The 16,303-nt window shown below is 47.0% G+C and overlaps 1 protein-coding gene across 3 annotated transcripts in view; it reads left to right on the forward strand.

The window, feature by feature from the left end:
- Positions 1–16,303, forward strand: part of tarbp1 (TAR (HIV-1) RNA binding protein 1) — a 243,973-nt gene that overhangs the window by 175,571 nt on the left and 52,099 nt on the right. For 2 of the 3 annotated variants that reach the window (XM_038815663.1, XM_038815672.1), the window contains one exon: positions 4,512–4,706. In XM_038815663.1, the coding sequence (XP_038671591.1) occupies positions 4,512–4,706 (195 nt within the window). Of the gene's footprint in view, positions 1–4,511; positions 4,707–16,303 lie in introns of those variants that run through there. The other variant, XR_005462805.1, reaches the window with a different exon arrangement.

The following is a 16,303-nucleotide window of genomic DNA, read 5'->3' on the forward strand; positions in this document are numbered from 1 at the left end:
ACTTGAATGGGACTGGTCCTTTCCCTGAGATCCAGCCTCCAACCAGCAGATTCAAAACTCCTTCCGGAAAGCAACTCTATCTTTAAAGTTAACAAGGCAGTTTGCCACACCCAATGTGCTTTCAGATCACTGGAACAGCTTTAAAATATTTAAAACAGAAAACAGGGAAACACTGCATCTCTTCTGCAGTGCAAACCGAAAATGAAACCAAAACACTAAACCCCCTCTCACCTGACAGCCACAGCCCAGCTCCACCCACAAATGACATCACTGAAGCCATGCTACAAGCCATGTGGTAAAGCAAAATCTTTCTTAAAGGGACACCAACATGACAATGCATCACATGTCCTAAGAATCCTCTGTGTTATTAAATGTATGGAATCATACAGATGCCTGTCTGTGTTTTGTTTTACCTTAATATTTGATTGTGATTTTTTTTCTTTTGCATTCTTTTCTTCTGGTTTGCATTGATTATTATGAAACTTAGGTTTAAGACAGACATTTTCGGGAGTAGTAAGAGAAATGGGGATAATGCGGGACGGTCAGGTAGTAGAAGAATAAGCTTAATTGTATTAAGTGCTGGAAAAGGCTCGTAGACCAAACAGTCTATTCCTGCTCCTGTTTCCTATGTTTTCATGATTGTACATCAGATCACCTTGGCTAATATTAGTTCTTCAATACCTGTGACCAAATCAGGGCAGCACAGTGGGTAGCATGGTTGCTTCACAGCTCCAGGGTACCATGTTTGATTCCTTCTTGGGTCACTGTCTGTACAGAGTCTGCACGTTCTTCCGTGTCTGCATGGGTTTCCTCCGGGTGCTCCGGTTTCCTCCCACAAGTCCCGAAAGACGTGCTGTTAGATCAATTGGACATTCTGAATTCTCCCTCTGTGTACTCGAACAGGGGCCGAATGTGGCGACTAGGGGCTTTTCACTGTAACTTCATTGCAGTGTTAATGTAGGCCTACTTGTGACAATAAAGATTATTATTATCAATGTTTATGTGGTAAACAAAGTCCCAACAACACACTACTAGCTACATACTACCGATGCAGAGAAAAATCCATTTGACTGCTGCAGTGATTTCTTTTCATCAGCCATCCGTCTCCACAGCACCACTTTACCTTTTTAACACATCCAGCTGCACCTTTAGAAGTTTCTACTATCACATTTTCGAAAATACTTTTTGAAAGTTCAAATCCATCACATCCACTATATTCCTTTTGTCTGTTCACTCAGTGCTTTTCTCCTGCAGCTTATTGAATAATTAAAGCATGACCATCCCTTTACAAATTATTCTTCGCTGGCACTCATTTTTAATTTGTTACAAATTATATCACTTACATTGCTTTTTTAAAATTATTCATGTACAGGATGTGACTGTCGCAGGCCAGACCCACATTTATTGTCCATCCTTAATTGCCTTTGAAAAGGTGGTGGTGAGCTGCTTTCATAGAATTTACAGTGCAGCAGGAGGCCATTTGGCCCATCAAGTCTGCACCGGCCCTTGGACAGAGCACCCTACCCAAGCCCACACCTCCATCCTATCCCCTAACCCAGTAACCCCCACCCAACCTTTTTTTTTACATTAAGGGCAATTTAGCGTGGCCAATCCACCTAACCTACATATCTTTGGATTGTGGGAGGAAACCAGAGCACCGGAAGGAAACCCACTCAGACACTGGGAGAACGTGCAGACTCTGCACAGAAAGTGACCCAAGCCAGGAATCGAACCTGGGACCCTGGAGCTGTGAAGCAACTGTGCTAACCACAGTGCTACCGTGCTGGCCTCCACTTTCTTGAACTGCTGCAGTCCATGTGGTGTTGTCACGGTGCTGTTAGGGAGAGACTTCCAGGTGGTGGTGCTCCTATGTGTCTGCTGCCTTTGTCCTTCTCGATGGCAGTGGTCTTGGGTTTGACTGTGCTGCCTGAGGAGCTTTGAAAAAAATAAAAAATCATTTATTGTCACAAGTAGGCTTCAAATGAAGTTACTTTGAAAAGCCCCTAGTCGCCACATTCTGGCGCCTGTTTGGGGAGGCTGGTACGGGAATTGAACCCGTGCTGCTGGCCTTGTTCTGCTTTACAAGTCACCTGTTTAGCCCACCGTGCTAAACCAGTCCCAGCTTTGGTGAGTTTCAGCAGTGCATCTTGTAGATGGTACACACTCCGCTGCCCACGACGGGTCGGAGAATAGCGGGACGGCATCCCCGACATTTCTCCCCCCCCCCCCCCACCCCCACCCCCACGGCCGCCCCACGACACGAATTGCTGCTCGCCGTTTTTTACGGCGAACAGCGATTCTCCCCAGGCCTTTACGGCCGTTTTTATGGCAGCAAACACACCTGCTTGCTGCCGTCGTAAAAACGGCAGCAACATGCCCGTTCTGGGCATCCAGGGCCCCGATTGGCACTGCAGTACCACCGATCGCGGGCAGTGCGTCCGTAACGGACGCACTCTTTCTCTCCGCCGCCCCGCAGGATCAGTCCGCGGGGCGGCCGAGGGAGATGACGTCCCCGCGCATGCACGGGTTGGAGCCGTCCAATCCGCGCATGCGCGGCTGACGTCATCGTGCGCGTCAGCCGGCGTGACGCTTGGCGCGCGGACTTAGCGACGGTTGCTAAGGCCGTGATGCCGTGGTTCACGGGGCCCCGCTGCTAGCCCCGCCCAGGTGGGAGAATCGGGTCCCGGGAGGGGGCGCGGAGGCTGCCATGTAACACGGCCAGTTTCACGGCAGCCTTTACGACTCGCCGCATTTGCGGAGAATCGCGCCCCATATTCCTCACTTGTGCTTTGTAGATGGTGATTTTGGGGTGTCAGGAAGTGAGTTACTCATGCAGGACTCGCAGTCTCTGACCTGCTCTTTTTTAGCCACAGTATTTCTGTGGCTAATCCGGTCAGTTTCTGGTTAATGGTAACCCCCAGGATGTTGATGGTAGGGTTTCAACAATGGCAATGCCATTGAATGCGATGGGACGATGGTTAGATTCTCTCTTGTTGGAGATGGACATTGCCTGGTACTTATGTGGTGCAAATATTACTTGCCACTTCTCAGCCCAAGCCTGGATACTTGCTGCATGTGTACATGGACTGCTTCAGTATTCAGTCACAAATGGTGCTGAACATGGTGCAATCATCAGCGAACATCACCACTTTCTTCGGATGTGAGGCTTTCAGTAAGATTTCATGGAATATGTAGCCCCTTCAGTTCTTTGGTACAATTCCTTTACTGATACGTGTAGGATTTCTTCAGACTCTAGAATTGGGAGGTGAGATCAATTAGAAGTGCGCTGCCAATTTAGATTTGACTTCTACACACAATGGGAGGCGAACATGCTAAATGTTTGCTCAGGGAGGCAAATAGTGTCAAAAAACCTAATGGAGCACGGGATAGCGGTTTGTGGGTGATTAGATTTTGATACTGGCCAAATGTTGGTGAGTCATTTCTACGTCCCATTGCAAAAAAATGTTGGCACTTCTATCTACACACAAACATCTCTCGATGCCCTCAGGTGTATAATGTCCAGGTTGACATAGAATTACATCATGGGTTATTCAACCCAAAGAGTCTCTGTTGATCTTTAGCCTCCACAAGCAAAAGTGCCGATCTCATGTGCCCATACCATTCCTCTTTTTGTCAATCATCCATCTAACCACAACTTCAACACTGTATTCCACAACTTTTGCAACCCTTGGAGTTGAGATTTAAAAAACAAAATTATGTTTTTTTTTCCATAAATTTCTTGCACTCAATCTTTCAAATGAACCTTTCAATAAGTATCAATAATTATAACAGTTCTATCCATCTTCTCCCATTCCTTCACATTCAAATCACCTAATAATCTCCTTTATTCAGATAAAACAGCCTGAATGTTTTTAGTTGGCATATTTGGTGACTTTAGGTCCCAATTTACCCTTTTAATGGAGGGAAAGATTTACAGTGAAATTTAAAAACCAAACTCCAATAAATAATGGCCTATAAATCCCACGTGAATAATTGGGACATGTAAAATGAAAATCCAGCTGATTCTGACCTTTTAGAAAGTGTTATGATTTACTAAAATACAATAATAAATCTTAGGAGGTTAGATTTGTATATAAAAGCTATTTGCTGCTCGTGAGGCTGAAATCTTGAAAAGAAGTGCAAGTATTGGGAAAATGTAGAAGAAAATGTAACTATTCAGCATTAATCTCAATAATGAAGTGTTGGCAGTATTTCTATTGTTTATGAGTTTAGATCGACCCCTGTGTCCTTTCAATCTAGAAGTGACATATTCCCTGGGCACAATTCATTGTCTGCTGAGAGAGACCGATGCCTCAAATGTGAACTTAGTTTATTTCTCTTTTAACTGCCAACCTGGGGTTTCCAACAAAGGAGCAAGTTAACCCTATATCTTTTGTTTTGGTAAAGAACTATTAATAGTGATCACAAAACAAAGCTTTTATGTCCAGTATCTATATTTAATACATCAGTGGTCTTTCCTAAGTTCATTGTTGGTTGCCAATGTTTGACAGGTTATGGCCTTGCCGAAGTAGATCAAGATAATGAGTGGACTGACGTACAAAAGAAGATAATGCCATGGAAGAATAACATTCCCGACCAAGATCTGGAGCTGATCTGTCAGGAAAGAACCACAATGTTTGGAAAATCATCCAACAGCAGCCTGATTATAGTGGCATCACTTATTGATAAGCCTACTAACCTGGGAGGTAAGCAATGTTTTGAGTTTTAAAAGGGTATTTATATTTGCAGTATTTCGGTGCATTTCCCAGCTGTGAATTTGATTTCAATTGCCGCAAAGCTGCCGATCATCTTGCATCTCTTTTGCCACTTGAGCGCATTCATTGTAATGGGGGAGGTGAAACGCATGAGGAAGAGGGTTAAATTGCCTGCCAAAGAGAAAACCTACCCTGTCCATCTACATATGTATGGGCTGCTTGGACTTTTTGTTTTGTTAACTCCTCGATGCTCATGCTAGTAAAAGGTCTCAGTAACAATGCCAGGACATAAAAGGCAAGACTACCTGTTTAGCAGCCATTGTTTGGCCCCATTCAGATGAAGGCTCTTTCTTTTGCACGAGGAGATTACACCACATTTGAGCATCAAGGAGGCCCATACCAAATATGTAGGGGGATCATGTCTTGGGGTTCTATTCTGTTATTATCCTTTGAAGAAGGCAGTGCCATTTCATTGTTTTTTTTTATATAAATGTTTTTTATTCAGTTTTCATGTTTTATATTGAACAAATTACAAATTGTTAGAGAGAGAGAAAAAAAAAGAACACGCAAAAATTAACATATATATTTACAGGTAAGCATCTTCGTAGTAATAACTGTGGCCTCCCCCCCCCCCCCCCCCCCCCCCCCCCCCCGGCTACCTTCCCCCGACTATTCTTCCTCTTGTACGTTGGCCACAAACAGGTCCCGGAACAGTTGCACGAATGGCTCCCACGTTCTGTGGAAGCCGTCGTCCGACCCTCGGATGGCGAATTTGATTTTCTCCATTTGGAGAGATTCCGAGAGGTCGGACAGCCAGCCTGCAGCTCTGGGTGGTGCTGCTGACCGCCAGCCAAACAGTATTCTACGGCTGGCGAATAGGGAGGCAAAGGCAAGGGCGTCCGCCCTCCTCCCCAGGAATAGATCTGGCTGGTCTGAAACCCCGAAGACCGCCACTATCGGGCATGGCTCCACCCTCACCCCCACCACTTTGGACATAGCCTCGAAGAAGGCTGTCCAGTACTCCACAAGTCTGGGGCAAGACCAGAACATGTGGGCGTGGTTGGCCGGGCCTCTTTGGCACTGTTCACATCTGTCCTCCACCTCCGGGAAGAACCTACTCATACGGTTTCTCGTTAAGTGGGCTCTATGTACCACTTTTAGTTGCGTCAGGCTGAGCCTTGCGCACGTGGAGGTGGAGTTGACCCTATGCAGTGCTTCGCTCCAGAGTCCCCACCCTATCTCCATCCCCAAGTCGTCCTCCCATTTCCTTCTTGTTGCGTCCAGTACGGTGTCGTCCCTTTCTACCAGTCGGTCATACATGTCGCTACAGTTCCCTTTCTCTAGGATACTTGCGTCCAGTAGGTCTTCCAGTAGTGTCTGTCGTGGCGGTTGTGGGTACGTCCTTGTCTCCTTTCGTAGGATGTTTTTGAGCTGCAGGTACCGTAGCTCGTTCCCCCCAGCTAGCCGAAATTTCTCTGTCAGTTCGTCCAGTGTTGCGATCCTGCCGTCCGTGTATAGGTCCCTGACTGTCAGTGTCCCCCCGTCCTGCCTCCACCTTTTGAAGGTGGCGTCAGTCAGTGCTGGTTTGAACCTATGGTTGTTGCAGATGGGAGCCTTGTCCGACATTTTGTTCAGGCCAAATTGCTGCCGCAGTTGGTTCCAGGATTGGAGGGTGGCTGTCACCACTGGGCTGCTGGAGTGTTTTTTGGGTGGGGATGGGAGTGCTGCCGTGGTGAGGGCCCGGAGGGAGGTCCCCATGCAGGAGGCCTCCTCCGCACGCACCCACTCAGCTTCTGGCTCCTGGATCCATCCCCTTACTCGCTCGGCTGTTGCCGCCCAGTGGTAGAATTGTAGATTCGGGAGGGCTAGCCCCCCCCCCTGGATTTTGTTTTCTGTAGGACCTTCTTTGGGATCCTAGGATTTTCACCCCCCCCCCCCCCCCCCCCCCATACGAACGCCATGATAAGTTTGTCCAGCGCTTTGAAGAAGGCCTTGGGGATGTAGATCGGAATGGATCTAAACAGGAAGAGGAACCTGGGCAATACGTTCATTTTGATCGTCTGGACTCTCCCCGCGAGGGAGAGTGGGAGTGTGTTCCATCTTTGCAGGTCCTTTTTTACTTCCTCCGCCAGGCTGGTGAGGTTCCATTTGTGGATCCCTTTCCAGTCATGGGCTATTTGGATCCCCAGGTAGCGGAATTTATGTCGGGCTTGTTTGAACGGCAGCCCGAGAAGGCTCCAAACTCTTTCAGGAGCGCGATGATTCCGTCCATGCTGCTTTGTGGGTCCGAGATGTAGAGGAGCAGATCATCTGCATAGAGTGAGACTCTGTGCTCTCTGCCTCCCCTTCGGATCCCCCTCCAATTTTTTGCTGCCCTGAGCGCAATTGCTAGCGGTTCGATTGCTAGTGCGAACAGCAGCGGGGATAGTGGGCATCCTTGTCTGGTGCCCCTGTGCAGCTGGAAGTATTGGGAGTTGGTATTGTTGGTCCGTACACTCGCCATGGGGGCGTTGTATAGGAGCTTTACCCACGCGGCGAACCCTGTTCCAAGCCCGAACCGCTCCAGTACCTCTATGAGGTATTTCCATTCGACTCTGTCGACTCTGTCGAAGGCCTTTTCTGCGTCCAGGGAGACGATCACCTCTTGTGTTCTCTCCCCGGAGGGGGTCATTATCACGTTCAGCAGGCGCCTGATGTTCGAGGTGAGCTGTCTACCTTTGACGAAGCCCGTCTGGTCCTCTGTGACCACCTCAGGTACACAGTCTTCTAGCCTTATGTCCAGTCCATCAAGGAACCGGTTCATCCCAGCCTTCCCCGTTGGGGGCTCTGAGGTGGCCATTTCATTGTTAATGCTTCTTCCATTGGAGGCAAGAATGGAGCACAACAGCAACTTGCATTTATATAAACGCACTTAACATAATGAAATGACTTAAGGCGTTTCACAGCGGTGTTATCAAGCACAATTTGACATTGAACCATTTATGAAGTTATTAAGGAGGTAACCGAAAGCTTTGCCAGAGATGGGTTTTTCTTTCCCCCCTTTTCAGTTCTGTTACATAGAGAAGAACTCGATTCAATAGATGTAGATGTAGCCCATCTCTCCATCTTCCAATAGAATTCTCCATGCTAATAATTGCAATCCACAGTTATTCGGTCATCTATTTTATCTTAATCAAATTAAAAACAATTTTAATTGATAGCCAAACAGCATCCAAGTAAAATAAATCAGACTCTTTTGAAGATTAAGATGCCATTATTCTCAGTGCTTCAAATATTATGTTGCACTAAATGACCTGGTTTGATTTATCGTGGCCACGGGAGCTGATCAGTAGAATGTAACAGATCATTACCTTGCTTATGCTCAGGGTTGGAGCTGACCAGTTAAAATTATAAATCAGACAATCCGGCTGTTGCTAAATAATCGCAAACCTGGTAAATTTGTGTTGTGTTATCTTTTTTTTAAAAATAATTTTTATTGAAAAATTTTGATTTTATACAACATTGACGCACCTTAGTAAAATACCGAAAATAACAATAATATTAACAATCATATACATTCGCCCCATCCCCATGAACAACCCAGCATTTTAACAACAACGCATCTCTGAGCCAGGAAGTCCAGAAAAGGCTGCCATCGTTTATAGAACCCTTGTATTGATCCTCTCAGGGCAAATTTGACCTTTTCCAATTTTATAAATCCCGCCATGTCACTGATCCAGGTCTCCACGCTTGGGGGCCTTGCATCCCTCCATTGTAACAGAATCCTTCGACGGGCTACTAGGGACGCAAAGGCCAGGACACCGGCCTCTTTCGCCTCCTGCACTCCCGGCTCTACCGCAACTCCAAAAATCATGAGTCCCCACCCTGGTTTGACCCTGGATCCAACCACCCTCGACACCGTCCCCGCCACCCCCTTCCAGAATTCTTCCAGTGCTGGGCATGCCCAGAACATATGGGCGTGGTTCGCAAGACTCCCCGAACATCTGGTGCACCTGTCCTCACCCCCGAAGAACCTACTCATCCTAGTCCCGGACATGTGGGCCCGGTGCAGCACCTTAAATTGGATGAGACTAAGCCTCGCACATGAGGAGGAAGAGTTGACTCTCTCCAAGGCATCCGCCCAAGTCCCGTCCTCTATCTGCTCCCCGAGTTCCTCCTCCCATTTAGCCTTCAGCTCCTCCACTGACAACTCCTCCACCTCCTGCATTACCTTATCGATGTCAGACACCTTCCCCTCTCCTACCCACACCCCCGAAAGCACTCTGTCCATCGTCCCCTGCGAGGGCAGCAAAGGGAATCCCTCTACCTGTCGCCTAGCAAACGCCTTTACCTGCAGGTATCTGAACATGTTCCCTTGGGGAAGGCCAAATTTATCTTCCAGTTCCCCCAGGCCCGCAAACCTCCCGCCAATAAACAGGTCCCTCGATTTGCTGATGCCCGCCCTTTGTGATGTGTTATCTTTATTCTTTTTTCCCCCGTGATAAATCACTATTTATTGTTATACAAGTCTCATCATCAAATAAACAACTGTTCACATAAACCGTGAACAGTCAGGTCCCCAGATAATTTACAGTATAACAGGGTTTTGGAATAAAACGAAGATTTAGGCATGTCCAAGAGCTGATGTTACTTCTTCTTGGGCAGGGCAATTGTGAAGAGTTCGTAGACAACATAGACTGTACCCGCAACAGTGAGGCCCATGGTTAGCCTGTAGAGCAGTGCATCCATCACACCGCCTTTTAAATGGACCGGCATCCCATTGTCCGCCTGGAATATCTTTTGCTTCTCAGGAACCTTGTTCGCCACTCGTCTGCAGGCTGCAGTGCTGAAGGTCCGCTGTGAAAGCTGTTGAAAAGCCCGCAGGCCCCGCCCTCCCAGGCCACTCATTTCGCTCCGACTTCCCGCAAGGACAAACCCAGACCCCGTGTTATCTTTATTCCAAATGAACAACATGTGGAACTCTTGCCACTCGTTGGCTCCAACTTTCGAATCTGTGTCAACAAGGCAATAAAGTCCATCATCTGTCCTTTCTCTTCAGTGGTTTTGTCGTGCTCAGTTTAACTCTGGCTTCGCAAACAAAGCAAAATGCTTAAAGAGACTGGATAATCGAATATTACTTTCTCAAATTAGTTGTGTTACCTTGAAATTTTGGCCCAATGTGCCTGTACTATTGCCAGCTGTATTATCTGCTACAATCCCATTTTCTCCTGCAGCCTTTTATATTTTGGTGCCTAATTCTCTCTCGGATGCTATTTTTCAATAGTCACGAGTGGTGATGTTGGCATTGGGGCCACCGATCCGCGGGCGCGCGCCATCTTGGGGGGGCATCTTCTTGGTGCCTGTCTACGGTGTGGGTCGGCCATGTCTCACGGGGCGGCCGACCCAGGCTGCCACCGTGCGCATGCGCGGACCCCCGATCGGACGTACAGGGCCCCATATCGGCAGCCAGTGCTGTGAGGACTACTCCGGGGCCCTACTAGCCCCCTGCAAATCGGCGAATCACTTTGGACTTTCTCCAGGTAAGTCCAGAGTGATTCGTGTGCGTTTTTCGCGTGCGTGGGGACATAGCCCCATTATTGCAGAATCCTGCCCCATTTCTTCTGGCCACCCTATTTCGTACTGATTGCCAGTTTGTGCCCTAATTCTCAATTAAGAAAGTAAAAGTGGAAAAAAAAGTACGCCAAGATAGATATAGATTAATGTAACTTTTATTCCCAAAGGGAAGGAATAGCTAGAGGGTGTTCTTTGTGTGCAAAGTTAGGCGTCCCTTAGACGTCCTTTGCGCTCAGAAATAGAAGGTACATTTATCTGTATCTATTTTTGTTTACTTTCCATTCCAGTCTTTTGCTTTGCACGGCAGCCCTCAGGGTAGCGGTGTAAGTCGGGGGATGAGGCAAGTTCAGGAAGGGCTCGGGCTCTCATATCTAACACTGTCTCCCGACTCTCCCATCTCTGCCATTTCTTCCAAGTGAAATGCACAGCCAGTACAAACAGCTGTTCCTGGCCACGGGCGGCACGGTAGCACAAGTGGATAGCACTGTGGCTTCACAGCGCCAGAGTCCCAGGTTCGATTCCCCACTGGGTCACTGTCTGTGCGGAGTCTGCACGTTCCTCCCGTGTCTGCGTGGGTTTCCTCCGGGTGCTCCGGTTTCCTCCCACAGTCCAAAGACGTGCAGGTTAGTTGGATTGACCATGATAAATTGCCCTTAGTGACAAAAGAGGTTAGGAGGGGTTATTGGGTTACCGGGATAGGGTGGAAGTGAGGGTTTAAGTGGGTCGGTGCAGACTCAATGGGCCGAATGGCCTCCTTCTGCACTGTATGTTCTATGTAACTATGTAACCTCAAACCTGATTCTGGATTTGAGTCCAGAAAAATGTAAGGGAAACGGTAGGAAACTGCAAGATCTAGAAATCTGCAGGAGATGCCGCAGGAGGGGTAGAGACCATGCAGCTTATTCACATGTGAGCTGTTTCTGCAGTTTGAATTGCAAAAAAAATTATGTTTCTGTTTCTTTTTGAAATTTGTCATTCTTTTGGTCATGTCATTTTTAAATGGGGGAACGTGGTGGCATAGTGGTATTGTCACTGGCCTAGTAAGCCAGAGACCCAGAGTCATGCCCAGGTTCAAATCCCGCCACTGCAGATGGTGAAATTTGAACTCAAATAAAAATCAGGAATTAAAAGCCTAATGATGACCATGAAGTCATTGTCAATTGTCGTAAAAACCCATCTGGTTCACTGATGTCCTTTAGGGAAGGAAATCTGCCGTCCTTACCCGATCTGGCCTATATGTGACTCTTAACTGCACCCTCGAGATTAGGGATGGGCAATAAATGCCCATCAGCCTGCAACGCTGGAAAAGGACAGGCAGCTACTAAGAAAATATCTACGTGTATTAAATTTCACTTTTAATCTTATTCCTCATGCCACAAGCTACATTAATGAGTTAACTACTCCCCATTATGAAACAAGCATCAAAAGTCCAGTTATGTATATAAAATCGTTACATTTTTAAATTGAGTGAGCATTATTTCAGATTGTATACATAACACAAGACGGTTAAAATCATGTGTGCTATTTCCCGGTAAAAGAAAAGATGATGTCTCCCTGCTGCAGCAGCTAGTTGATCATTGAAACACTTGTAAAGGGTACTGAATTGAATTTGCAGGCCTCAATAGTTCTACCACAGTTCAGTGAGCTTTTCATTTACTTGATATAATATTAAAAACTCTGTATTTAGTCAAATTCAGGCAATTCTGACTTTGGCATTCGAAAATTATTAAATCGTTATTAAATTAGCTTTGCAGTTCTGGAAGTTTTTGGGGTGGTTGCTTTATCAGAGTATGGGGGTGTAGATAGAATAGAATCCCTACAGTCCAGAAGGCCATTCAGCCATCGAGTCTGCACCGGCCCTTGGAAAGAGCACCCTACTTAAGCCCAGGCTTCCACCCTATCCCTGTAAGTGCACCTAACCTTTTGGACACTTAAGGGGCAATTTAGCATGGCCAATTCACCTAACCTGCACTTCTTTGGACTTTATTTGATTTGATTGTCACATGTGCCGAAGTTCAGTGAAAAGTACTTTTCTGCGGCCGAGAAACGTACACAGTACGTACATAGTAGACACCAGAATAATCAACAGGGAACATTGACAAATGGTACATCGACAAAACAGTGATTGGTTACAGTGCGGAACAAGGGGTCAAACAAAGCAAATACATGAGCAAGTGCAGCATTGGGCGTCGTGAATAGAGTTCTTACAGGGAACAGATCAGTCCGAGGGGGAGTCGTTGAGGAGTCTTGTAGCTGTGGGAAAGAAGCTGTTCCTATGTCTGGATGTGTGAGTTTTCAGACTTCTGTACCTTCTGCCTGATGGAAGGGTCTGGAAGAAGGTAGTGCCTGGGTGGGAGGGGTCTCTGATAATGCTGTCTGCTTCCTGAGGCAGCGGGAGGTGTAGACAGAATCAATGTGGGGGTGGCAAGTTTGTGTGATGCATTGGGCTGAGTTCACCACACTCTGCAGTTTCTTGCGATCTTGGGCCGAGCAGTTGCCATACCAAGCTGTGATGCAGCCGGATAGGATGCTCCCTATGGCACATGTGTAGAAGTTTGTGAGAGTCGATGCAGACATGCCAAATTTCTTTAGCTTCCACAGGAAGTAGAGATGTTGTTGGGCTTTCTTGACTATTGCATCAACGTGAGTGGACCAGGACAGACTGTTGGTGATGGTGACCCCCCAGGAACTTAAAGCTATCCACCATCTCCACTTCGGAGCCATTGATGCAGACGGGAGTGTGTCGTGCTACGTTTCCTGAAGTTGATGATCAGTTCATTGGTCTTTCCAACATTTAGAGAGAGTTTGTTTTCGGTACACCATGCAACCAAGTGATTTATCTCCCTCCTGTAGTCTGATTCGTCGTTGTTTGAGATGCGGTCCATCACAGTCTGATCATCCGCAATCTTGTCACACAGTCATGTGTGTACAGGGAGTACAGTAGAGGACTGAGCACACATCCTTGCGGTGCTCCGGTGTTGAGGACTATTGTGGAGGAGATGCTGTTGCCTATCCTGACAGATTACGGTCTGTTGGTGAGGAAGTCGAGGATCCAGCTGCTCAGGGAGGGGTCAAGTCCAAGATTGCGGAGTTTGGTTATTAGTCTTATTGGGATAATGGTGTTGAAGGTGGAGCTGTAGTCTTTGAACAGCAGTCTTATATCGGTGTCCTTGTTGTAGAGGTGTTTGTGTGTTGATTGCAGAGCCAGTGAGATAGTATCTGCTGTGGACCGGTTGCAGTGATAGGCAAGCTGCAGTGGATCAAGACCGTCTGGGAGGCTGGCAGTGATCCGTCTCATGACTAGCTGCTTGAAGCATTTCATGATAACAGACGTTAGGGCCACCGGTCGGTAGTTGTTGAGGCAGGCTACCTTGTTCTTCTTTGGTACTGGTATTATGGAGGCCTTCTTGAAGGAGGTGGGGACCTCAGAGCAGAGGAGTGAGGTGATGAAGATATCTGTGAATACACTCGCCAGCTGGTCTGTGCAGGTTCAGAGTGCTCACCCAGGAACTCCGTCGGGGCCCGTCGTTTTCTGCGGATTCACTGTCAAGAGGCAGGTCTTACCTCTGAGGCTGTGATAGTGGGTATGGGTGTGTCCGGGGCTGTTGGGGTGGGTGGCACTGATACATTGGCTGACTGCTCAAAGCAGGCATAGAACTTGTTCAGATCATCGGGTAGGGATGCTCCAGCCCTAGCCTGGCCTTGCTTTATAGCCTGTGAACTTGTGTAGGCCCTGCCATAGTCGTCGTGTGTTAGTGTCGTTAGCCTGGGAATCTAGTTTGATGTGGTATTGTCTTTTTGCATCCCTGATGGCTTTCTGTACATTGTACCTGGATTTCTTATATAGGTCAGGGTCGTCAAACATGAACGCCTCCGTCCGGAGCTTCAGCAGGGAGTGAAGCTTTTGGTTGAGCCAGGGTTTCCGATTGGGGAATACCCATATTGTCTTCTTTAGTACACCGTCCTCGACACACTGATGAAGCCTGTGACGGTGGTTGCGTACTCGTCCAGGTTAGCTGCCGCGGCCTTGAATATGGACCTGTTCACAGTCTCCAAGCAGTCGCGGAGGATGTCCTCAGATTCCTTGGAGCAGCACTGCATGGTTTTCTTAACTGGCTCAGCATGCTTGAGTTGCTGTTTGTAAGCCAGAATTAGGAATATCGACTTGTAGTCGGATTTGCCAAAGTGTGTTCGGGGAATGGAGTTTTTAGGTGTAGAGATAACCAACAACCTGTCCTGGTACCCCCATGCCGACACTATAGTTAAGAAAGCCCACCAACGATTCTACTTTCGCAGAAGACTAAGAAAATTTGGCATGCCAGCTACGACCCTCACCAACTTCTACAGATGCACCATAGAAAGCATTCTTTCTGGTTGTATCACAGCTTGGTATGGAGCCTGCTCTGCCCAAGACCGCAGGAAACTACAAAAGGTTGTGAATGTAGCCCAGTCCATCATGCAAACCAGCCTCCCATCCATTGACTCTGTCTATAATTCCTCTGCCTCGGAAAGGCAACCAGCATAATTAAGGACCCCACGCGCCCAGGATATACTCCCTTTCCACCTTCTTCCGTTCGGAAAAAGGTACCAAAGTTTGAGGTCACGTACCAACCGACTCAAGAACAGCTTCTTCCCTACTGCCATCAGACTGTTGAATGGACCTACCTCGTATTGTATTAAGTTGATCTTTTCTCTACGCGTTGCTATAACTGTAACATTATATTCTGCAGTCCCTCCTTCCTTCCCGGTGTACAGTATGCATTGTCTGTACAGCATGCAAAAAACAATACTTTTCACTGTATACTAATACATGTGACAATAATAAACCAAATCAAATTGATGGTGGAATGTCGTTCGTCAAGTGCTTTCTTCACTTCTGCCTGGGGTGGGATGTAGACTGCTGTGATGAGTACAGAGATGAATTCACGTGGGAGGTAGAAGGGGTGACACTTCACGGTTAGGTATTCTAGGTCTGGGGAGCAATGGCACGCGAGGGACACCACATCACAGTACCAGGAGGTGTTGATCAGGAGGCAAACACCCCCGCCTTTCGACTTGCCTGAGGTCTTCGTGCGATCCATTCGATGGATTGAAAAACCCCTCGGGTTGGATGGCACAATCTTGTGTGGCTGGAGTGAGCTATGTCTCGGTGAAGCAGAGCACACAGCAGTTTCTACTTCACTCTGGGAGGTGAGTCTAGTGCTGAGGTCATCCAGCTTGTTCTCAATCGCTTGGACATTTGCCAGGAGTAAGCTGGGGAGAGGAGTGAAACTATATGTTTATTTCTCAGGACTGCAGTATTATTTGAGCAATGTGTAGCTTATTTGATTTTTTTTGTGTTGGGTAACACTGCAGGTGGCGGTTTGCTTTTCTATTATTCTATTGCTTTACAGTTCATTTACAGGAATTGTCATTGGTGTTGCAGTCCAGGGAGGTCCTGACCACTTTAAAATCTGATGGAGAGTGCACTCGATTGGTTTATCTATTGGCTTAGCTATGTCTGTCATGAAAAACTGACCTGTTGAAATATGGAGTTGAATTCAATTATTTCAGCAATCATCACCCTAATTAAATTTTAGGTCGTGTTGTTTTATTATGGACACTTGACCTGCATTCGTTTTCTCAAATGAACCATTGAAATCATTTATCATTTATATATCTTATTATTTCATGTCAACTTTTCTAATCCTCTGCTCTCAGCCAACATTGTGCTAGTGTAACGTTATAATATCCTGAACATTGAAAATGCCATCACATTCTCGAAATGAAGCCCCCAGTGGGGTTTTCCATTGAGTAGCTGAGTCGTGCACACTTGGAATGTTAGGATTTCATTGTTTTTCAGTGTTTCTTTATCTGATTCCAGCCAAACCAATGGTAGGAATGCTTCAATGGTCCTTGCTTGCCCTTGGTTATGCAAGTGAAAGTTGGTGAAGGTTCCAGTTTCTCATCCCTGTTGAAAGATGGACGTGAATTTTAGTGTTGGCTCGAATGCTCCGTGGAACGGAATGATGTACTGACACTCACAGTCAAAGCTC

This window comes from Scyliorhinus canicula, chromosome 1, assembly GCF_902713615.1.
Source record: "Scyliorhinus canicula chromosome 1, sScyCan1.1, whole genome shotgun sequence".
Lineage (NCBI taxonomy): Eukaryota > Metazoa > Chordata > Chondrichthyes > Carcharhiniformes > Scyliorhinidae > Scyliorhinus > Scyliorhinus canicula.